General features: G+C 42.4%; 3 protein-coding genes across 5 annotated transcripts in view; 2 read left to right on the top strand and 1 right to left on the bottom strand.

Moving 5' to 3' along the window:
- The first annotated feature begins 2,766 nt into the window (after positions 1-2,766).
- Positions 2,767-9,898, top strand: c25h1orf50 (chromosome 25 C1orf50 homolog). The gene is made up of 5 exons (XM_015336804.2): positions 2,767-2,987; positions 3,991-4,106; positions 6,125-6,211; positions 7,418-7,549; positions 8,281-9,898. Exons 1-5 carry the CDS (start codon positions 2,936-2,938, stop codon positions 8,464-8,466), a joined length of 573 nt encoding a protein of 190 aa, XP_015192290.2. The 5' UTR covers positions 2,767-2,935; the 3' UTR covers positions 8,467-9,898.
- On the bottom strand, positions 9,806-15,998 carry ap5b1 (adaptor related protein complex 5 subunit beta 1). 2 transcript variants are annotated; one of them, XM_006641874.3, is made up of 3 exons: positions 15,909-15,998; positions 15,361-15,597; positions 9,806-13,699 (listed from the first exon to the last, which is right to left on the bottom strand). In XM_006641874.3, the coding sequence occupies exons 2-3, from the start codon at positions 15,508-15,510 to the stop codon at positions 11,048-11,050; spliced, it is 2,802 nt and encodes a 933-aa protein (XP_006641937.2). In that variant the 5' UTR covers positions 15,511-15,597; positions 15,909-15,998; the 3' UTR covers positions 9,806-11,047. The 2 variants fall into 2 exon arrangements, with proteins under 2 accessions (XP_006641937.2, XP_015192288.2); XM_015336802.2 differs by lacking the exons at positions 15,361-15,597; positions 15,909-15,998 and adding an exon at positions 15,239-15,346.
- A 6,338-nt stretch (positions 15,999-22,336) lies between these two features.
- Positions 22,337-24,091, top strand: part of cdc42 (cell division cycle 42) — a 32,929-nt gene continuing 31,174 nt past the window's right edge. For both annotated transcript variants that reach the window (XM_015336783.2, XM_006641859.3), the window contains exon 1: positions 22,337-22,437. The gene's annotated coding sequence lies outside the window, so the exon portion shown is untranslated. The remainder of the gene's footprint in view (positions 22,438-24,091) is intronic.

The following is a 24,091-nucleotide window of genomic DNA, read 5'->3' as shown; positions in this document are numbered from 1 at the left end:
ATTATGATTTTTGAGTGTAATTTCTGTAAAAATAATGTGTTACTAATTATGGAACGAACACGTCTCAATACTCCCATGCCTACAACCGCCACACCTTACATGCAGTGACCTTACTGTATTTTTACTGCAACGTACTGTACAATACTTAAATTATTTCATTTATTTCACTTCGTGAATCTGATGTTCCCTTTACAGGAAACTTGTGATTGTGAAGAGCAGCACACAGTCATGGGGGTCAGTGCTCTTGCCTTGCAACTCTGGGTTTTGATGCAATATGGGACACTTTCTATGTGGATTTTGCATGTTATACTCACGTCCACGTGGCTTGTGTCCAGGTGCTTTCTACCCACAGTCCAAAGACATGCTGTCCAGGGTAACTGATGTCTCTTAATTGCCCTTTTGAATGTGTGTAGCGTGCAATGGACTTGCATCCCACACAGTGTGTTGTCCTGCGTTAATTTCTGTCTCACCATTACCCTCTAAGGCAGGGGTATGAGTACGGTCAAGGAACCCACTGTCTCCTGGTTTTGTTCCACCCATGTTGTTAATTACATAGTTGGTCTAATTATTCAATTAACTGCATAATTGTAATACTTTCATGCGGCTCTGAAGGCAAGTTATAGGTAACTGTACCCTTAAAGTGATGTCTAGTGTAATCAACTTCAAAGCCTTTAAGAAAAAATCTAGTTTTGCAAATAATTCGGTGAATTTTTTGACTGACTTCTCAGGGCAGAATAAAAAACATAACAGGCCTACCAGGAACTGAGTTTGAAAGCATTTGAACCCTGGTCTTGGGGCACTGATACAGTATGTCTCCTGTTTTTACTCCTTCTTAATCATTGGCTAATTGAGTGAAGTCTTCTAGCTGGGGCAAATTGTTCAATTTGCTTTCAGCTTTTAAAAGCTTGTATGAGATGTAAATTGCTATGATCCCTGTATCAATTCTCTGAGTTTCAGAGCTCCCCTCATTCAGTTGTGTCAGCAGAAATGTGACCAATTGCATTTCCTTTGCAGAAGGATAAAAATGCATGCAATTGAAAACATTGCATTTATGCTTATACGGCACTTTTTTGGACACTCCACTCAAAGCGCTTTAGAGGTAATGGGGACTCTCTTATCTCTCCCCTCCACCACCTCCAGTGCAGCCCCACACCAGCTCTCAGTGGGGAGGAGAGTAGAGTGATGAAGCCAGTTCGGAGATGGGGATTATTAAGAGGGCATGCTTGGTAAAGGCCAGGGGGAAGTTTGGCCCGGATACAGGGGTAACTCTCCTACTCTTTAAAATAACACCTGGGGGCACTTTTTTACAGTATAGTGTCCCCCTGCTGGCCCCATTAACACCTCTTCAACCATCAACCTTAGTTTTTCCCAGGAGGTCTCCCATCCAGGTACTGACCAGGCTCACACCTGCTTAACTTCAGTGAGTTGCCAGCTGTGAGTTTCAGGGTGATATACAGTAGCTGCTGGTCAAATAAAGTTGTAGCTGAACCACTTTCTGACATTGCCATTGAAACTCGTTTTCACAACAATAGATATGGAGTTATTATCATGATTTAATGGTAAATGTAATTCTTAAAAATCATAAGCAGAAGTGTAACCAGGTACAATAACAATCGTATAATGGATGCTGCACATTGGTGTTGGTGGAGGGGGGTCCCCATTACTTGTAAAGCACTTTGAGTGGAGTGTCCAGAAAAAGCGCTATATAAGTGTAAGCAATTATTATTATTATTATTATTATTATTATTATTATTATTATTATTATTATTAACTTGCATTGCGGATCTCCTAGGTCTTGCCGTCGTGAATATTTCATTATTCATTAGGCCGCAAGAGGTCGCTCAAACCCAATGATCTGGCCATATCAGGCTGTTTCTCAAATCCACATTGGCACTAAATCAGTATTATCTAGTGTTATTTTCAAGCAAACAAGGGTAGGAGTTTAGCTAATATTGAAACCAGCCACACGACTATTACATAAATCAGGAAATAATGGTCACTTTTATAAAATGTGTACGTTCATAAACGTAATATTAACTCACAAAAACAAACACACACTGGGCTATTTGCAAAGAACTGAAATCAGCATACTAACCTGGAGTTAAAAACCACCCTGCTCAGTCCTTATTCTGTACATGTACGGTTTATACCTTGTTTTTTAATGCTTTATTTATAACCATTAACAAAAACACGAACATCCTTAATTGACATTAAACGAAGTAAAATATTGTAAACATACATTATAAGAAAGTCAGAGGTACTTAACTAATTTACAGAAACAGCTTAACATAACTTAACATGTCAGTGGTTCAGTGATTTTTAATAGTTTTAACGTAAAATTCCATTTCTATTTTAAATAGGTTAATTGTTGGAGTGGACGTTGTCCATTTCATTTTATGGAGATGGTATCTCCGCATAATTAGTAATAAATTTATTATAAATATAAACTTTTGGTACATATCCGGGCAAGTAAAATAAAGTAAGGTGTCAAACCCATTAAACCGGCTTATATCATCTTGCATGGGATCGTGTTCTTGGTTTGCGTAACTCTGTCAAAAGACATTTAGGTGGCCTTCGCGCAGTCTAATAGTAAACAGCTTGTTATTTATCTACAGTATTATTCGCAGGTTTTTAATGGTACCAGGTGAGCTAAGAGTTAGTTAGAAGCCAATACTTGTTTTGTTAACATCCACATACCCCATTATCAGAGTCCATACGGGTGATTTACAGTCAGGCGTTATCTACGGAAACCATAATGAACCTTGCTTGCCATCTAGGACCCAGAGACACCCACAACTAGGGAACTGGACTTCATTCTGGGAGATTAGTTGTGCAGCAGTGTGTTTAGTGTGCATTTGGACTTCGCTGATTTTAAACTACCTTTTACTTTGGAAGACAGTTCGACTTCTTTATTTGAAACGCTTCTGTACACACAATGGAAAAAGCCGTGAGCTTATCAAAGTCAACAACAGCTGGAACTACAGCAGGTAAGATATGCAGCACACATGTCTGTGTTATACAATCCGTTTGCTGTGCTTCACTGATGTAACATCACAGTAGTATCGAGAAGTGATCTGAAAAACGCTGTATACATGTGGATAATTCATTTATAATGTGCATTTGTTCTGCAGGAGGTTGTTTTGTTCATTTTAGTTATACGTCTGGCTGAAGTTTAGAAAATTAAAAGCTTAACATAAACCAAATGTAAATTTCTAAACGTATTTCATAAAGATGGACTGTAACTATTATTTTTGTAAGTTATATAAATACATTTCCTTAAAATACGCCCATAGTTTTGACAAATTAAGGTGTAATATCTCTTGCCTATGTCAAGTGTTGTATAATCATTACAGTCACAGCCTCTCCTACCAGAAAGCCTACATGTATAAAGCTTTCATTACACAAGAACTCACAGCCTCCATTTACGTCTAATCGTACCTTTCCAGACGAGGGTAAGGGAAGGAGAGAAGACAGTTGCCTCGCGTGTCCTGTGGAGCAATAAACAAAATGTAATCAGGATATTATTATTATATTACACCTTATTTGTTTAGGTTTAAAACAGATATATAAAACCCGATTTTGAAATAATTTACATAATCGAGACAATAATCGAGTTAATTTACTAAATTGAGTCTGGAGCTTCAAAGAGGAGATTAATGTTATCGCTTATTTAACGATCCACACCCAATTTTGATGTTTATATCGTCTTTTATTTAAAAAAGTAAGTTAAAAAAAGTGTTGCAGCAGTAGCACATTTTTCTTAAAACCTTAAATATCAGAACATCATCTGGCACTTTACTGTGCTGCATTATGCCAGCTCACATTTCCTTTTTCCTTCTGTTATGTTTTTGGTTCGGAAGAGCTAATGTAGTATTACAGGCGCCACTTGTGGGCGCAGGGGTAGTTCGCCAGTTGGGCAATGGGAGCCCAGGGGTGAGGGGGTGTCAACTATCCAGTGCTGACTGTGCTGCCCTGTTGTCTGCTCTGCAGTGGTCCTTGTGGAGAGCAACAGCAATCCTACAGGCCTACAGCTGGTCAGCTCCTACCACACCAACCGCGTGGGGGACCCCATGGACCTCGTAGCTCTGGCCCAGCAGGTGCAGAAGGTGGGTGAGCCATTAGAGCCATGACAGCCAGCTCTTCTCTTCTGCCTTCTGAAGCCTGAGGCATAAGCGCCCATTCATTTACTGTAGGCTTCCTCTTTCAGCTTGTAGGGTCCTGCAGGGGAAGAAGCAGGAGAAATGCAACGCTGTTTTTATATTTTGGGGTTAGAAAGAATCAGGATTGATGAGAGCATTTTAGATCACAAAGAAAGTAAAATCTACACAGCAACTTGTAAAACCTCCAATTTACATCACAAAGTAGATTAAATTTCCAGATAGGCGCAGCGCCATGTTCTACAATTCAAGTAACAAAACCTCCGGTGACATGATGCAGCCCTGTGACATTGTAAGCTAGCAGGCTAGTGAATACATCTCTATTAATCCAATAGAACTATTGCTCTCGATTTAGAGACGGTTTTGCAGACAAATGCCAGCAGCCATATTACCCTGCAACTCACAGCTGGCAGCCCACTGGAGCTCAGCAGGTGTGAGCCTGGTCAGGACTGGGATGGGAGACCTCCTGTGAAATACTAAGGTTGCTCCTGGAAGAGGTGTTAGTGTAGGCCAGCAGGGGGCGCCCACCCTGTGGTCTATGTGGGTCCAAATGCCCCAGTATAGTGATGGGGACGCTATACTGTAAAAAGGTGTGGTCCTTTGGATGAGACATAAAACCAAGGTCCTGACTCTCTGTGGTCATTAAAAATCCCCAGGGCGATTTCTCGAAAAGAGTTGGGGTGTAACCCCGGCATCCTGGCCTTTAGCAATCGTGGCCTCCTAACAATCCCCATCTTGAATTGGCTCTGTTCTCCTCCCCACTTAAGGCTGATGCGTGGTGAGTGTTCTGGCACACTCTGGCTGCATCATCCATGTGGGTCTGGTGGTAGTGGAGGGGAGTCCCCATTACCTGTAAAGTGCATTAAGTCGAGTGTCCACAAGAGCGCTATATAAGTGTAAGCAATTATTATTATTATTATTATTATTATTATTAAATACTACAATCTTGTTAACTCTGCCTGCAGATCAGGTTGGAACATTTCTGTGGTGAAATGTCTGCTGTACAACCTGTACTTACTCACTCATACATCACATTACATTAGTCATCACGGTGACTAGTGAGCAGGAAGGGCGGCATCAGGTTGCAATTCTCACAAACTCTCGCTCTCGCTATTGGCAAGACCAGGGCTTTGCAACAACAATGCCAACTGTACAGTACTTTCACAAAGTTCACAGTTTTGTGCTTAATTCAAATGTTTTAATTTTTTCTACAACTTAGAGTTTCATCAGTGCTGCTGCCATGTTTGTCTACCACTGTTTCACGTATCAACCCAAACAGGTTGTAGGAGGTTAACAACAGTATCCTTTTAGATTAGTGCTCCATCAGAAGGGATGATGGGAGGTGGTGGATACAGGGCCTGGATGCGTCTTAAGTGTTAAATATGGAGACAATAAGAAACATTTAACATTTAACGAGCTGTCTCATGCAGTTGACCCTAGGGAATGAACTTGGCGTTATTAATGTATCACATGAACAACTTTACATTATCTCGGAGATAAAATGTTAGGGTAATATCAGGGAAGGGCTGTACTCGATCCTTCCTGTTCGTAAGAATGTATAAAAAAAGGTTACATTTGAGACCCAGAGTTCATTCAGTAATCAAGCCCAACCAAATATATTTTGTTAATTTAATATCCCTGCATCCCTCACCATACGTAGTTAGAAAATGGATAGATGGAAGTATCCTCAGCTCCAGTAATGTTGATGACCAGTGGGCATGTGAACCAGTTTGGGTACATTTTGTTCTTAACTATGAATGTGGATTTTGAATAATCTAGTGTTCTGAGTGTTTAAATTCATATACTGCATATTTTTTTATAACAGGTTTAAAAATATTATGAGGACCCTAGATCTCAGTTTGAAAAATGAAGCATGTGAACTCTACACATCGAAGTGTGCAAACTTTAAGTTATGTAGTTTAAATGGAGAACCAGTGCCAATTGAAAACCTTTTTTTTCTCCGACAGGCTGATGAGTTTGTTCGAGCTAATGCATGCAACAAGCTGACTGTCATAGCAGAGCAAATCAGACACCTGCAGGAACAAGCAAGAAAGGTATGACATAAGGAGATTTCTGAGTAAACATATTCATAATTAAAGAGAGAATTCTGACAAGAAGTATACAGAAAAGCCTTAAATGGCTTTGTGTTGATGTCCATACTAACTTACAATTTACATCTTAGATCAGAGCCAGAGGTCTCAAGCCTTGGTCTTAGGACCTTGTTCTAGTTAGACTTATAATATACCTCTTTCTAAACATTGGCAACACCTGTCAGATATTAATAAATTAAGTGAGTGATCCTTTCAGTTTAGACAATGCTGATCCTTGAGTGCTAAAGAGCACTCAGATTGTATACCAAAGTGATCTCCAAATACTTAATTTAATGTCCCCTGCTTAACTGATGACGATGAAATCCAATCTACTAGATCCATGACGGCACCCTATGAAACATTACAAATATGTACTAAAAGAAAACTGGAAGAGAGTGACATGGAGATCAGCTCCTGGGGCCTTTGACCAAGCTAGGTGGAGGAAGAATATTCTTGAAGAAGCCCAGCACTTTGAGACCATAAAAAAGACCCACCAGGGAGTGTGTGGAAAAATTAATAAATTCCATGGAAATTTCCATAAATTCATGGAAGTCGATCGTCTTTCCAGAGGGGGATAGCCAGTGAATGATAAAACCTGCTGGACTGGGGCTCTCCAGGTCTGGAGACTCCTGTCCTGGGTGATTTTTAGTCACTCAAATAATGGGGAGAAGAAAGATGTAATAAGGAGGCTTCTGAGTTACAAATAGATTAAAGCATCATCATTTATTTTGGTATTTGGTATAAGTTTTCTCAGGTTCCAGCCTTAATTAAACCAGGTAAAACTGAACTTTCCATTTTGGGTTAGCATTTAAGAATTGGGTTAGCTTGTAACTCAGGCTGGGCCAGTTCAGAAGGAAACGGAAATTGTATCTGGTTATGTATGTGTCAGGTTTAAACCACTGGTACATTACTTTTGTATTGCTCTTAATCATAGCAGTGGTTGAAAGCTGGAGTAGGCCATTCAACTCCAAACTGCTTTTCTTGCAGCCTCCTATCAGCTGAAAATTTACATCAAGCAGGACAAACCGGAACAAATTTCAGGTCCCTTTCGATATGTCGCAGTTTCCGCTGGGAAAGAGATGCCAGTTAGACGAGTTGAATTGCTCTTCACTTTGGCAGTTCTCCAAAGGCCTAGTCCTTTGTGAAACTCCCCCTTTGTGTCTTCTTCAGGTTCTGGAGGACGCGAAGAAGGACGCTGACCTGCACCACGCCGCCTGCAATGTTGTCAAGAAGCCGGGGAATATGTATTACCTGTACGTGCGCGAGTCTGGCCAGCGCTATTTCTCCATCCTCTCCCCGCAGGTAACTAGAGATTTGAGACAGGAGCTAAGAACAAAACGCTAGATTGCAAGGAAAAGAGATTCCTCACAAAACACTGATTGGAAGTCTCAGCTGTGTTTATGACACTAGATATTGGGAGTTAAACAATGTGACTTGAAGACACAATCTCGGACATCTAGGTCCTAAGCTTCGTTACTGTATGTATATTATTCAAAACAATTTGACTTGATGCAGCTTGCAACACTTATCACAAAATTATACTACTTAAATTCACACTTTGAATTACACAAGTGAGTATGAATTCTGACCCATTCTTTGTCTAACTGTGTCATACAATTCAGAGTCGCGGGGGGCCAGGAGCGTGTCCTGACAAGATTGGAGGGTGCACCTGGTACGGGACACCAGTGTGAATCCTGAATCTTACCGTACAAATTGGACACACAGACTGACTAAAAAGAACCATTTTAAGAAGTTAAAAAATTGTTATAATTAACCCATGTAACCATGTGTCCTTATGTGACCCTGGAACTCCTGTCTCTTTAGCGCCATAGGCTTGAGTTAACCCCCTTCTTCCCATTAGTAGCGGCTTAACAATGTGAATTGACAATGAAAATTGTTGGACAGAATGAAGTATATACAAAGCAATAGTCACGCAAGCTGATGGAATCGTACCAGATGGTGTGGTGTACTGTAAGAATGCTTGGTGTGTTTGGGACTGTGTAGATTAAATTAATTTCCCTTTCTTTCTGCAGGACTGGGGACCCAGCTGCCCACACAAGTTCCTTGGCGGCTACAAGCTGCAGTACGACATGTCCTGGACTCCAGCTGAGGAGATGGACAGGCGGGACTCCGAGATCAACATCATTGACAAGCTGCTGACCCAGCAGACTGCCCTGCCTTCCTGCGCAGAGCCCAACTTCCAGGGCCTGTCTTCCTAAACCAGGGCTTGGCAAAGACTTTCGTGGTGACTGAGACTTTGTTGGATTCATGGGTTTTACTTTGGGGTTTGTGTGGCATTTGAGAGATATGGGTGCAGTGGGAGATGTTTTTTTGTGTGGTTTTCATGAATGCAAGTAAGGGCAATATTCATCCCCTTTTCTCCAATGTCCTCCTTGATCGGATCATGTCTATCCAGTCAGATTCTGCTGCTAACTACTGATCTTGAGACCTGGAGCAAGTATCTAGTCTTTACTATCGGCACCTGCAGAGAGGATACAGATAACTTTTTGTTTCTAGTTTTAAGTGACATTCACCAATTTTTAATATAGATAATATAAATGGTCGGATGTCGTTTGGTGTATTGTTTTTAAATCTATCAGTGCCATTTTATTTGTAGGTTTAGAATAATGGCAAGTTGAAATGTCTGCCCACTTTCCTGGGTGACTCCAGTGGTGAATGGTGATGGTCTCTGGGGATGAAAATGTCTGTGGGCCTTTGAGAGACCATCATCAGACAACTGTGTCCCTCTCTGCTGTCTTGAGAGGGCAGCTGTATGGCTATTCAGTGGAAGTGTCCATTTCCTTCACAGCTTAATCTGTTGCCATTTTCCTCCTCCTGTTTCTCAGTTTAGAAGTTCAGTATTTCCCTCTTCAAGGAGGGAGTCTGTATGGAGCTGCTGTTCTCCACAGCCATGTCTTCACTGGCTGGGTCACAGCACACATCTTCACAGTTTACAGCAGCTGCATGCAAGATGACTGCGTGTAAATACAATAGTATAAATATAAATTGTGTTTTCAATTACATTTCTAACTTCAAATTGTCTATCTCCAAATTGTATTATTGGAAACGGTACTTTTATTGAAGCGAATATTATGAGTTATTGAATGTAAAAGGTCATAAGAAACATCCTGTATGTGTCTAAGAAAGTAATTAAGTTAATTGGTCACATTTATGAATACATCAGAGATATAAAAGAGGCAAAGGGCACAGTATACCAAAATACCATTCCATAACAGTGTGGTCTAAATATAAAACAGGCTGTTCAGACTTTGTAAAAACTGCTTTACAATAATGAGGTATATTAACTTTCCCTCTAGGAGAGAAGATGAAGATCCATATGACCTCTTACTGTATGCAGGACTGCTTTGTGTAATGAGAAATACATAATGGAGAACTTTCAAAGCCACTTCTGATTCAGATTTTTAAATTACTGTAAAGTTTATTCTGCTTACATGTACATCATATTTCTAATATTAGATTTTTACATTTAAAAGAATTAACAGAATTGATTAAGCTAGCTATTGCTATTATCAACACCAAATACAAACACTAAAAACATGGACATGAAGTATGTTTATTTTTACTGGGTTAGATAAATATTTTTTTGTGCATTACTGTGCATTAAACACTGTTAACACAGTGTGACCTTGACCTTTTTATTTCTTCTTTTACTTGGTTACTGAACTGCAGGGCTCTTGTACCGTGTTTACACAGTGGATGTCACACCTATTTTAAAAAGAGATCAGATTAGGAGAGGAGTTTCCACCCCTGGTATTGAAGAGCCGCCGTACTCCAAGATTTATACATTTTTCTGTAAAGCAGATCATTAGTTAAACCAACGCCCGAGTACCTTTCATTCCTCAGTGGGCACAGTTTGCTAACGTGAACAAAACATAATCTGTATCTTCAGAAACAGGTGACCTGAACTGGACCCAGGAAACACACACTCAGTCTAACTTAACTAACAGACTCTATTCCATTAATTCTTAATCAATTAATCAATCAATCATTCATTCTGCTTTAAGTCACTGGGCAAAATTTACATTCTTAACGATTCTGAACCCTGCATTAAATCGTTCTTATGGGGAACAATTTCCTTTTATACATCATTTAGCTGTATGTCGTGACTTTCTGATACTTAACCCTGAGGTGCATCAGAGACCACTTGTATACAACACTACAGTATTGTAATCATTCACTGTGGTAAAACTGTTAAACTATTAAGAGAGATTATAGAGGTAAACTCATAAGGAAAATAGAAAAATTCCATAACTATTCAGGAAGAGTTATGTTTCAAAGTAACTTTAATTTTATGATATTTCCACTGACATTCTTCAGGCTTTTCTAGGACAATTCTAGACTTCAGTCTTGGAGGTATTGCTCAGGATTCTGAACAAATAATTTCAAATAATACTGTACGTCTAGTCATATCATGAATGCACAAATGCCTTATGTAAAAAATATATAGCTGATGTGACATCTTGAAATTTGTGCAAAGTGACTTCCTAGTTGCTTGACCAATAAAGGTTCACTTAAAGGGTCCAGGTGGCATCAGTTTAAGCCTGCGTTGCCACACCAGCTGAGCAGCAGCCTGTAAGTGTTTGAGGATCCAGGGTTGGAAAGCCTTTAGTAAGCCATGGTCCCACCAGATTGGCGACTCTGTGGACCTGCTAGGCTCCTGTGACATTGCTGTTACATCAGCAAGAGCCTTGACATGACTTCTGTAAGGCACTATGAAGCTTGCAGTATATCAGACTGTCAGGTGTGGACAAGTCACAGGATCAGTTGTTTCCAAACAATTTAAATGAGTCCCTGACCCTGATCATCCCAGGCTGGATTTGTAATGCTTTTAAGGTAAGAGTTAATGAAGGGCAACAGCTTCCAATTGTCCATGGCAACATCAACACGAGCCGCATCCTCTGCGTTCCTGATCTTCAACAAGACATGAAACTGTGGAGGGAGGAAAAGCAAGGCCTTCTGCAACTCCTGGTCGGCCTGCTTAGAGATTAAGAAGCGGTGAAAGTGGGAGTCGATGATATCTCTTAGAGACCTCTCCCCAATTTCAAAGCAGAACAGGCTAATGGCAGACTGTCGAGACTCATCAGCACACAAGGACTTCCACAGGTTCTCAAAGAGCTGCTCTCTGGTTTCCAGCGGCCAGTCCGCTGGCACAGGCAAGGGTTGGAAAATATCTGGGAAAGCAACAGGAACGTCCGCCAAATCAGTGTGCCAAGAAAGCCCATCCTCCGTGGTGAATATGGCACAGGCACGCAGTGAGGTAGGGTACGGCTGCCGTGGCTTAAGTTTAAGGAAGACCACAGGCGGCTTTCTGTTTATGAACAAACAAGGCACACTGATGTCACTCATTTCTTCATAATTAGAGTCAGTGAGATCAAAATGCAAGCAGATGGAGAAAAGCTTGTGAAAGAGAGAATCTACCTCCCCTGCAAAGGTTAAATGGTATTTCAGAACTACCTCAGAGGCAAAGCCAGGGCTGAGGAACTGGTCGTGATAGTTTTTTAGGAAGTCTTCACCTTTGCTGATCTCTGTTCTGCCATTACACAGTGTGCCCAGCATGCCATCATCTCGTAGTCTGACAAGTTGCAGCACTGGTTGTTTGGTTGGCTGAATGGTCAAGCAGCTGGACTGCTCCTCACTCTCAGCCATGATGGATGACAGAGATCTGACCTTGGCTTGGCCCACTTCGGGCCCCATCGCCAGAACCCCAGAGAGCTTTTCTCGTGACAAATTGGTCAGCAGAGTGTAGTAGAAGCGGGCGTGATCTCGGATGTCTGTGTCCTCGTAGCGGTGCATCATGAACTGCAAGAGATCCGCCAGGTCAACGAACACCTGATCCAAGCTGGGATGCTGGAGCAAGTTGCGACAGATGGCAAGAATGGCATTGCCCATACGCCAGTCTCCAGACCCACACAGGTCAGAGCTGATAAGGAGGTTAAAGAGGAAGTGCACAGTGCTCCTCTGGGAAACCTGAGTCTCCTTTGCTACCCTACCCAGGATTTTGAGGTGCCAACACAGACTCTGAAGACTAACCTGGGACACAGGCAGCTCCATGATTTGATTTTGCAAGGCATTCAGCAGTTTGATCACCCATCCAGGGTCTTCCAAATGCTTTTGGATTTGATCGGTTAGGTTAATCAGATTTGGTGCCAAGTTGCAGTGCCTGGAATAGAGTTCACAGAGGCTCTTTGTCATCTCATTAGCAAGTTTTTCATTGTGGTAGAAATAACTTAGGAAAAGGAAGACCGCTTTAAAAAAAGTGGTTGTCATCTCTCGGGTGCCATGGTTATCTACAATTTTACGAAGCGCCATCAGATGATCGTAAAGGTAGCCAACTCCTTCCTCATTATCGGCCTCCAGGTAGACAAGGCAGAGGAGGTTCATTCTGCAGAGCATGGTACTGCTGTCATTGAAAACAGTAGGCAAGAGCGAGATGGCCAAGCGTGGGGTGACCAGCACTGGCAGGCTCTCCTCTCCGTTTAAGGACATGGGACGATTCTCAGGGAAGTGGAGGATGCAATCCATATAGAAAAGCTTCTGCGAGGTGTTCAAGAGTGGGTGTTGAGCCATGCCCAGTAAGCGCTTGAGAAGGAAGTTCTCATCCTCGGTTGTGAACAGGCTGTCTGTGAAGGCTCCCTTCATCAGGAGAGTGGAGTGCAGCAAGCTGATGTCCATCGTCCCAAAGAGACGCAGAAGCTGGGACTTGAAGATGGCAGGGGAGAGGGCCTGAACCATAGCAACCACCTGAATCAGCTCCCGAAGCAAGGCAGATTGGGAAACCGGGTTGTGCAGGTAGGACTCCTCCAAAAGCAAGGAGACGACCGACTTCAGCTCCTTGGTTTCTGTGCTGGTCTGAAGCATGGGGATCTGCTCCATGGTGCTCACGCGAAAGGGCGGCAGGGTCTTCTCAGTGGCCTGCCAGTCAAAGTCTTCGTTGCCCGCCAAAAGAGACTTCAGATCACCATCTCCTGCTCCTGTCTGCTGAGAAAGGAGGTGTACAGCATTCTTTAGCACCAAGGTATACAAGAGAGAGTACGCCTGATGCAGAGTTGTTGTCTCCTGCTGCTTTAGAAAGTAAAGAGCTTCCAGCTTCTGAGATAGCAGTCCAGGGAAGCAGGTCTCCATCTCTCTGAGGCAGTCACATGCCATGGCCCTGAGGGGCCGAAAAGCACTACCATCCTTGTGATCATTAGTGTCCTGAATCGTCAGAACTAACAGGTCCAGAAAGCTTCCCGCCACTTTCACGTCCCTCTTCATACAGGACGTGCATATTAGCACACTGGTGATGGCCAGCATCAGGTGACACCTGAGATTCAGCGACTTGGGCGGCGCATGTGCAAACAGAGCCATCAACGCCTCTGCTGTTTCCTCCCCCACTGAGGCGGATGGACAGAGGACAAGAGGGTACTCCTGGAGAGGGGACAACAGGAGGACCTGAAACACCAAGGTGAGACAAGGCTGGTTATACTGCAGCAGCAGATAATGTGGAACATTCCTGATATTGATAGAGTGGCCCAGACCTCCCAGGTGGACTCCCTGGTAAAACAAGACCGACTCAGGTTCAGCTTGGGGAGCTCTTCCCTCTCTGGACACATGATGTCCCCCGTGTGTCTCTTTACACCCTATATAGAATACTGATTCAGGTGTAAAGAGACACATGGGGGGGGCATCTTGTGTCACTCCTCTTTTCCAGTTCTTTTCAACTGGTGGGTTTCCTGGCTCTTCCTTTCCCATGTCCTCCTGGTACTTTACTCTTAACTGCATAAACTTTTCCCTTGGCTACAGTAAGAAGGGAACATGGTGGTCACAAAGAACCTCCTTCTCTGAGCCCGAACACCAGCCATGAACTGACACTGTTCAAGCAGTATTTTTTTCTTGGGACCCATCCCTGAACTTTGGCAGGTGTGTGCTGTGACTATATCTAGTGTGTGCCACATCGGCAGACAATCTGGATGAATGTTTCATTCCACATCATTAAAGATCAAAGAGCATTCCAATAAATGATTTTTTGAATTGATCCTTGACTGATTAATTTAAATAAATTATCCAGTTTCAGGCTCATTGCACTCGTACAAATGTCAAATAAACTGAACATTTTTATTCTATAATATAATATTTAGCTCAACTCAACAGTCTTTTTTACTTCATAGTTTCACACTTCCTATTGCTTTAGTGCTTTAGGACAGAGGCTCTGAACCCTGGTTCTGAGGACCCATATGCCCGTTGTAGGCTGAGCTGCAGATGAGGGTTTTGCTCAAATCTACAAGCTGGCTCTTTAGAACATTTGCGTGTTTCTTTTTCTACTCAGATGTTGGAGATTTTGATTTATTTAGGAAATGCTGTAGTTAAAAGGCAACCTTCCACATGTTCAGAAACTGCAACCAACTCAAGTTCAAATTCAGCCTATTAAGAGGTCCGTTAAGGGCCCTGTTTTCAGTTATTTAATTAAGTGCTCAGATGGAACCAGTGTGTGGGTCTCCATGATCAGAACTGGGAACTTCAGCCTCCAAGGGTACAGAGTTAAACCCTGTACTGAAAAATCGATATTCCGCGTCCGTTATTAAAGCATCACAGAGCATAACCAATGTATCACCTCCGTTTCAGTATAATAAGAAATTATTTGCTGCCATATGGTTCCATGATGTCAAAACATAAACATACAGTATGACATAATGGACTTCTTTCGTCTAAATAAAATATACTACGAAAACCAATAGCACAAAGCTATTTCTAATCAAAATGTTTGGAATAACAGCGATTAGCCATGTATTTGAAATACAGTTAAGCAAAACAATCCTTTGGTCACTGAAGAAAACTAAAAAATGTGTTTATCGTTACCACTTAAAATTTCCGAAAACAGCAAATTAGTTTTTAAGTTCTAAAATGTTGCAATTGCTTATGAACTAGTTTAATAATTAGACTATAATTAGTAGAGTCCCTGCATTAAAAAAAAAATACAATTGACTAACTTACGTCCTGGTTTGCATTGCACAGAGACTGCAATTAAGAACAGTTATTTCGTTAACGAGGCAGCCGTGCGCCATATTTACGACCCAAGCAGGAAGCCCTCCTCCCACCGCGAGCCCCCCGCGCACCTTGGTGGCTTCGCTGGTCCGGTCGTCCCGCAGGTCCCGCAGCAGCTCGCCCAGGAACGCCTCGGGGCTCGTGCCGGAGAGGAACCGGCTCGGGCTGCCGGAAAAGGCTGCGACCCGCGGGGCCCACGAGATCGGGCCGGGGGCTGCCATGACGACGCTCTGCTAGCCTGCAGGCTGAACCCCCTCTCCGGGTCACCCTCACCGAGTAGACCCTACTCGAAACACTGCGCCCACGACCTAAAAGGAAACAAGCTGCGATATATTAATGTGTAGAGATAGGTACCCTTCGACAGCTCTCCGATCCACAGAACCCACAGGCAGCTGTGTTTTTTTTTTTAATTTATAAAAGCTCTAAATATGGGCTACTGTGTCTTAAGCATCTCTGCGTTGAACAAAAAGTAACCTTTTTTTTTAAATTGGCAGCAGGTTCATTCATGAGCTAAGGGCAGTGATCCAGTGAGTTTTAAAACGCGTTATAAACTAGTACAGACACCTCAGTATATACATTCTAAAAACACAAATTCACATTTTCGTACAGTTTCACTTACGCTCTTAAATAATAAGGGAAAAAATAATGCAGTTATATGCTCATTTTGGAATTCTCTTCCCTCGCCATTTACTGTATTCTCCAGTTCCTGTTTTCAGTATCATGTGACTACGCTGCTGTGTCATATGACAAACTTGTTCTCACACAAACGGGCTCTCTCGTCCTCTAGAGGGAGACTAACGCAGCACAATCTGTTTAGAAATGCAAAGGGTCTATTTTTCCGGATCCTATTGCACATCTCCTAGGAATTGTTTCACTACTCTGTTTTCCTGGAAAACCTTAAGGTGTCAAAAGCACACCGAAACATGCAATACTACTTAACGTATGTGGTATATGCATCAGGATGATTGGATATTTTCTTTAGATTACATTGAAGCCCTGGCTGATTACAGTACTTTGAGAAAACTTAATAATCTACTCCAAAGTTCTGTGTTGCTTTTTTACTCATCTATGCTTTGTGTTTTATAGAAAGACCTTAAGTGATGCTACCAATCACATAATTAAAATTGTACCATCCGTCCATTTGCAAATTGATTTTTGTCCAGTACAGGGCTGCGGGGAAGCCAGAGTCTATCCCAGCAAGCAACAGGCTCCAATGATACAAACTGGACAGGATGCCAGTCCATCACGGAGGAAACACATATATGCACACTAGGGCCAGTTTTCCCAGAGGTTATTTAACCTATGGTATGTCTTTGGACTGTGGGAGGAAACCCATGTGAACATGGGGAAAACATACAGACTCCACACAGACAGCACCCCAGGAATTGCACCCAAGGACCAGCGCTGCAAGGCAGCAATGCTAGTTTGAACATACTTAGCATGCTTTCATAAACGTCCTAATCTTTATACAAGAGTGGTCTATAAAAACTGTTGAGTGAGACACTGCAGGATAGGGTTGGAGACCCCTGGCCTTATTGGGAAAGTATAATGTATACTTTACAAATGGAGATGTGTAGAATACTGTTACTTTGCTGCTTGAGTATAATCACCATGGGCAGTATGTAGCTGCAGCAGGAATGGTACTTCAATATTGTGTGTGAAACATTTTCAAACCAACCCTGTGAAACAAAATGTGACAAACCCCTCTGTGGTGCTCCACAGGTAAACAAAAAAACATTGTCTTCATTGCCCAACTAAAATTCAGTTGCTGACTGACTCAATCAAGTTCCAGAAGTAAAACTGGACTGGAACTCATGGATGTCCGCATTGTGAAAGTCCTTATGTGTCACTAGTGTGGTTATGAAACAGGGTACTAAGCAAAAAGTGTGATTTTGTTAGCATGCGACTATTGAGCTAATTTCTATTCCAAAGTTCAGGTATAATCAAGATTTCTTTCTAAGCAGGGAATTATGTTAGGAAATGAATAACTTAAGACTGATTTGACTATTACAAACTTTTTCCTTCTTCAGATGCAGGTACTTTTCTATTAACATATAGGAGATGCCACTGATTCTAATACTAGTGTGACTTGCTGTGACTGTGTGATTTGCTTGCAACATCTCTCCTAAGGGTTTCCCCAGTTAGTTTAATAACTTTTAGGGAATAGTTTCTGGAATGCACCACTTAACAATCACCTCACCCTTCAGCTTTGAAAACACTGCAGGATTTAATCACTGAACAGTCACCTGCCGAGAAGGCCTAAAGCTAACAACAGGAGGCGTTGAGTTTTGCGAGCATTGGAACAAGCAACCCAGACATGTTGTTGAAGCGGATACCCTGGCTTCTTTCAAGAAGTGGTTGGATGAGATGCTTGGATCAATGAGCTGTTACGTACCAAGCAAGCTAGAATAACAAAACAGAAATTTTCTTGTTAACCAGCAAATACTCCTTAAGAGACACACCCAGGTCTGTTGAGATACACCTATGGTGCCAGAATATCATGTTGGATGGAATCTGAATTTACTTTATTGTCCACATACAGTGGAAATTGGCCTTTGGCCTCACTGAGACAACAATAAAAATGGTGTATATACACAGTACATAAAACATACATTGGGTTTTAGAGATGTACTGTATACAATTAAACTAATATAATTAGCAATACCATTCAATACAATACAGTTCAAAACATAAGATTCAAGTGTAAGTTCCATGCACATACAGTATATATATACGCTGTCAATGCAATGCACTGAAGGGGCTCATTCATCAGAGTTTAAATGAGTAATGGCACTCATTAAAATTGTTTTCTGCAACCTCCTGCAATGTCATCCTGATGGCAATTTTTCAATTTGGAAGTGTATTGGATGTGAGGCATCATCTATTATTAACATGGCTTTCCTGTAAACACTCCTAGTATAGATGTGATTCAGCTGGTTGTGTTTTTGACCAATAATTCTGCTACCTATACCTATGCTACCTCCACAAACACAGTCTCTTTGCATGTATTCATCAAATAAATACGTATTTGATCTGAAAAATAGTGAAGGAGAACGGCTCAATGGTATAGAAAACTTATCTGTAAAGCCTGCTCTAAAAAGAGTATTGTCCCCTCTTGCTATGTGCTGTGTGTTACTACATATCCTCCATCTGTTTCCTTTATGGTATATGGTGAGTATTTTTAGGACCCCTTTGGAATTGTTTCTTCGTTGTACAGTTGGCTTAATATGGTGGTGCCATATTTGAGCTTTAGTCTCTGATCTCTTTGTCCTTTCACAATCTCACTTCCAGCAGAAAAGTTCAATATTGCTTGAAAAGCAAAACCCCACATAGCATCAAGCGGGGAGCTATGTCCATGTGTATGCTGCAAAGGTACAAGAAGAACTTAATTCCACGCAGAAAAATGGAGAGAACAAAAACATTTTGACTGCGGAGTCTTCTTCAGGTGTGTGGATGAATGAGGAAGAGCAGGAGGAGGAGGAGGCAATGTTGAGAAGGAGAATGAGGGAGAGTGTCCAGTGAAATCGAAATCTGCTAGAGGAGGGGAATCCTGAAATCTGTAAATCATGGTTATTTCCAAGAATTGAAAGTTCGCACATTTCTGCAGCTCTACATGATAGACCACATTTAAGGAAAAATACATCTTCTGATGGTTTTCTTAGTAAGATTCCTCTATCCCTGTGAAAGGATACAGTCAGAAAGGTGAGTATTGCCACGGACAGAGTACTGTCCTGATATTTTCCCTGAAAGGATCAGCCAGTCTTTTTGTTTCACTGATGTAAATGGCAAAAAAAGTGATGCAATAAATACAATTGTTGAACTAATCTGATGACCTCTCTGTAACCCTGGAATGTCTAGGTTACGTGTGTGCACTTGGTATAGTCTATACTTGTTTAAATATCCTCATACTTCAGGTACCGTACTGTATGTCAACAGTGCTATAATGGCCAAATCCCCAGACAGGATATAATAAAATAAACATAATAAAACGTGTTCTGGATCAAATTGCTTAATTGAGTAAAACTCTGTTTCGTGCTCTGTCCCTAGGTCTTTTGTTGGAATGATCTCAGTGGAACTTCCTTTTTAAAGATGGGTTAAAGAAAATATTGTAGCTTCCCAGATGCAGGGTGGGGTGTAACAGCTCCTCTGGACCTTGGAACAGCTTTGCAAAGTTGGAAACTGCCATATTTTGCAGGTCACTGCTGGACGTAGATATGAAAGACAGGCATGACCCCCTGTGAATACAACGTGTTCTGAGGTGTCTCCTGCACTCCCACCATGCTGGGGTCCATGCTACAGGGAGCATGGCACACAGAAAAGCCTTACCCTTCTGCCAAAGTTTCAGGATATGCACATCCTTGGCAGTCATTTAGATTTGTATTATTTTCCATGGTTTTTGTGATGCTAATGCTCAGAACTGGTGGTTTGTGTTCTCTTTCTTCTGTGGGTGAGTTTTGTCTCTCTTTCTCTCATACATTGAATTAAGTTACTTTGTTTTATAGTGAATACATTATTGTTACAAATATACTGTTAAAACGTCATTAAATGAGTACAAAATATCAGCCATTTAACTAATTTATGTGTTTATTTCAAGAATCTAAGTGTTTGGAAAAGCAATTGATGATAGGTAGTAGAGAAACTTTACTTTTAATGCTTCCTTTAATTAATGTGAGTCTATAAAAATAAAGACAGCCAACAGCCATGTCACCCTGCAACTCACAACTATCAGCCCACTGAAGCTAAGCAGGTATGAGCCTGGTCAGTACCTGGATGAGAGACCTCCTAGGAAAAATTAAGGTTGCTGCTGGAAGACATGTTAGTGGGGCCAGCAGGGGGTGCTCACCCTGTGGTTTATGTGAGTCCTAATGCCCCAGTATAGTGACAGAGACACTACACTGTAAAAAGGCATTTCCTTTGGATGAGATGTAAAACTGAGGTCCTGACTCTGTGGTCATTAAAAATCCCAGGACATTTTTCAAAAAGAGTAGGGGGTTTAACCTCAGTGTCCTGGCCAAATTTTCCATTGGCCTTTACCAATCATGGCCTCCTAATAATCCCCATCTATGAATTGGGTTCATTACTCTGTTCTCCTCCCCACTAATGGCTGATGTGTGGTGAGCGTTCTGGCGCACTATGGCTGCCGTCGCATCATCCACGTGGATGCTGCACATTGGTGGTGGTGGAGGGGAGTCCCCATTACCTGTAAAGCGCTTTGAGTGGAGTGTCCAGAAAAGCACTATATAAGTGTAAGCAATTATTAATTATTATTATTATTATTTAAGTTGGTGGTTTTCATTCTAACAGATGTCTGTTCCGATCATTCTGCTCTTAAATTTACCTGTTTGGATATTTAAAACCATTTGAGTGTTAGCAGAATGAGGTTTGAGGCACATAGATTGTGCCAGTCCCTGGGTTTCAACCCTCCTCTCACTTTATAGTCAGGTTTATTATTTAAAAGACTTGATCGAGTGAACAATGGGCCCATGCAGCACTAAGAATGCAGGATGTGAGAGTGCTCGACAGTATCACCCCCACCTTTGTCTGCACATCATTAATACACAACAATAGTTGTTTAGAAAGTTCTAGAGGAACAATCATTTTAAATCAAGTTGAAAGCTCACTCTGTTTCTTGGAAAACATGCACATAAAAGATATAGTGAGATAAATCCTGGGCACCGAAAACATGTTAAAAATCAATCCATTGGGTCAATTATGGGTGACACAGTGGCACAGTGGTTAAGCATTTCTGCCTCACAGTGCAGGGACTCTGGGTTCTGGACTAAGGGTTATCTATCTGGGTGGAGTTTGTATGTGCTGCTCATGTTTGTCAGGGTTTCCTCTGGCTGTTCTGGTTTCCTCTCACAGTCCAAAAACATACAGGTAGGTTAATTAGCTTCCAGGAAAACTGGAACTGGGGTGAGTGTGTGTGTTTGCTGTTTGCCCTGCAACAGACTGGCGTCCCACCCAGGGTGTATCCTGCCTTGCACCCATTACTTATTGAGATAGCCTCCAGCTCCCCTGCTACCCTGAATTGGATGAAGAGGTTAGACAATGGACGGATGACTCGGCAAGTGTTATTGACTAAAAGTTCAGATGGAATTCAAGCTAAAAGACACAAGGGTACTTCAAGGACCAGATCTGGGAAACAGCGCTTTGGAGAAGACACCTCGAACTCGGTTCATGGAGGGCATAATGGCTTCTGTTTTTGTTCCAAACTGAACAGTCAATTACACAACTTAATCTATTTCTTTGACATAAGTAAAATCATTCTTTCATAGCTGATTATTACTCAAAACTACATTACAGTTCACTACATTAAAGTACAGCAGACTATGAACATGCTCAATGAAAAGCTCAATTATAGAGTTAATTATAAGGCCAATAATTAGAAACTGAGGGCTTGGAAAGAAGAAAAAATAGAAGATATTTGTCTCTCCAGGAGGCAAGTTGGAAATTCCTGCTTTAGAGACTGACTTCAGTTGTGTTGTCCTCATCACTTCAGTCTTTGTAGGTGGTGCATTCCTGCTGAATCCTTTATTAATTAATTAAAACCCTTAAATGAACTAATTTGATAAGTGAATATCCTGTCTTCCATAAAATGTTGCAGATTACTTATAAAACTTCAGACTTGAACCACTTTAAGAAAGAAAAACACTAAAAACAAGTAATCAGTTCAGTAACTGGGATGACCAAATAAAGACAGCAATTGACAGCTCAGCTAGACTGACAGCTAGCAGGACCAGGACGGACTGGGACGCCTACAACAACAGCTGGTTTCAAAGTTAGCTCTCCAGAAACATTTGTTCTTCCTTAGAAAACAATGCTTTCATAACAATAAAACACCTCAAAATACCATTCCTTCAATTAAGAAAGGGACAACGTCGTGATTGTGCTGCTTTCAAGCCCTGCATTAATCATCAGATTAGAAAGGATTTCCTTAAGACTGACCAACGCTGTTGAAATGTTGGGAACTGGTGGCTCGGGATACCCAGGCACGCCACAGCGCTGCCCCGCCCCCGGTGACGTCACTCTCCCCAGCGACCGGAAGTCCGACGCGACGCAGTACGTGCCCCTGTAGCTTTGAGTGAGGAACCCCGAGCGCGGAGCTGCCAACGCCCGGCGCAGAGACACCAGCAGCGAGCGGCACGGTAAGGCTGCCCGTCCGAAATTTATTTCACATTTCTCCCTAAAAAAGCGGCGGATCACCTTTCGGCTCCCGTGCAGGGTCGCGTCTCTTCTCTCGCCGAACGTCGGTTTTCGCTTTTGTTTTCTCCTAGTGTGCGTGAAAGCCAGGAGCTTTTGCGGACGAGCGAATTTCTCGTATTCAGCAATAAAAAAAAAATAACAATAAAATGTTCTGCGGCGGACAGTTGGGGAAGTGTCCGACCGTCGCACCCAGGAGGACAAATGCTTGCATTAAGATCGGGAGCGATTGGGACTGTTTTTCTGTTTTAAATGTAAAATTGAGACCTCTGTCTTTTATGCGCCGGACGGCAGCGGAATGGCGATGAGCCCGCAGGAGGGGGAGGAAGGAAACGGGAGACACATCGACCAGCGGTTTATAAGGCCGGCTGTCGACCGGTTGGGATTTCCCGATACGGATGCCCCCGTTAAGCGATTTAAAGCGGTTATTGTACGGCAGCGAAACCCGTGATTGCCCCCCGGAAGCGGGGGTCCTGGGCGATTTAAATGCCCTCCCGGAAGCCGGGCGCTGAGGGGCTGCTGGCCGGGCGAGGGATTAGGGCATCTGTGTGGGTTTGAGAGGCGTGACCTGCTTAGGATAAGAAAAAAAAACCGTTAGGCACATGTCCCTCTCCCTCTGGAGTGGTAACGGGCTGCGGCTGGAGATTGCCAGAGCGTTACTGCCCATGTCCGGGGAGGGGTGCTCCTGTCCGTACCGCCGGGACACGGTGAAATGCAGCTGGTGAAATGCCACCGATTTCAGCTCGCCGTGCCGTCCCGTCCCCTTTCGCTCGCCCGGGTGTGTTTCCAGCAGGATCCCTGTCCTTGTTCGTGGCAGCTTCTCACGCCCCTGAAAGCGCTTTTCAGTTCCTGCCACAGTGATGTTGTGGGGAAAATGTTTTGAGAGCTCCCCCAGTAGGGGGGTATGGTTGCCTGGCTGGATATGCATATCGATTTATTATTTGACAGCATATCAATAGTCTGTAGCTCTGAGATTTGTCGGAGGTGGGCAGTAGTCTTTTAATGTAGTTTCAAAACCGGGACTTGGCAGAAGAATTAGCTCGCAAAGACACCTCTTCTCACATAGGGAAGAAAGTGCTTCTGAACGTAGGTCAGTTTTGCTGCTGGGGTGTGAGGTACTGGTAACCCACTTTCGCAGAGGTCCCAGAGGGGTTTTGTCTAGGAGTTGTATTTTTAGATGTGTGTCCTGGAGCAGTGTAGTTTACTGAACACCGCGGTAAGGGCGCTGAGTTAAGAGGACATGATCTCCTTTCTTAGTCTAGAAAACAACCAGTTGTTTAAAAATAAATACTGAAAACAAATTATGGCAACAACGTATGGGGGGGGTTGTTCAAGAAAAACCTACATGTGAAACTGGCTTGCTTATTTTCAGGATATTTCTGAAACCATGCATCTGTTTCAAGCAAAATAAATCTGAGCCCAGTTGGTCATTTGTGGGAGGGGAATCTTGGCTATGACTGTATGTACTAGCTGGAGGATTTAATACAGCAACATTTCGATGGTAGAGGTTGATACGCTGGTTGCCAGGGCTGTTTTCAAAGGTTGCTGATGCTGGAAAATAACTTCATCCCTTTTCCTCTTGTGCCTTTTAAGAGCATT

Source organism: Lepisosteus oculatus, chromosome 25 (genome assembly GCF_040954835.1).
Source record: "Lepisosteus oculatus isolate fLepOcu1 chromosome 25, fLepOcu1.hap2, whole genome shotgun sequence".
In the NCBI taxonomy this organism is placed as follows: Eukaryota; Metazoa; Chordata; class Actinopteri; order Semionotiformes; family Lepisosteidae; genus Lepisosteus; species Lepisosteus oculatus.
The sequence above is the reverse complement of the archived record's forward strand: the minus strand, read 5'-3'. Positions and strand labels throughout refer to the sequence as shown.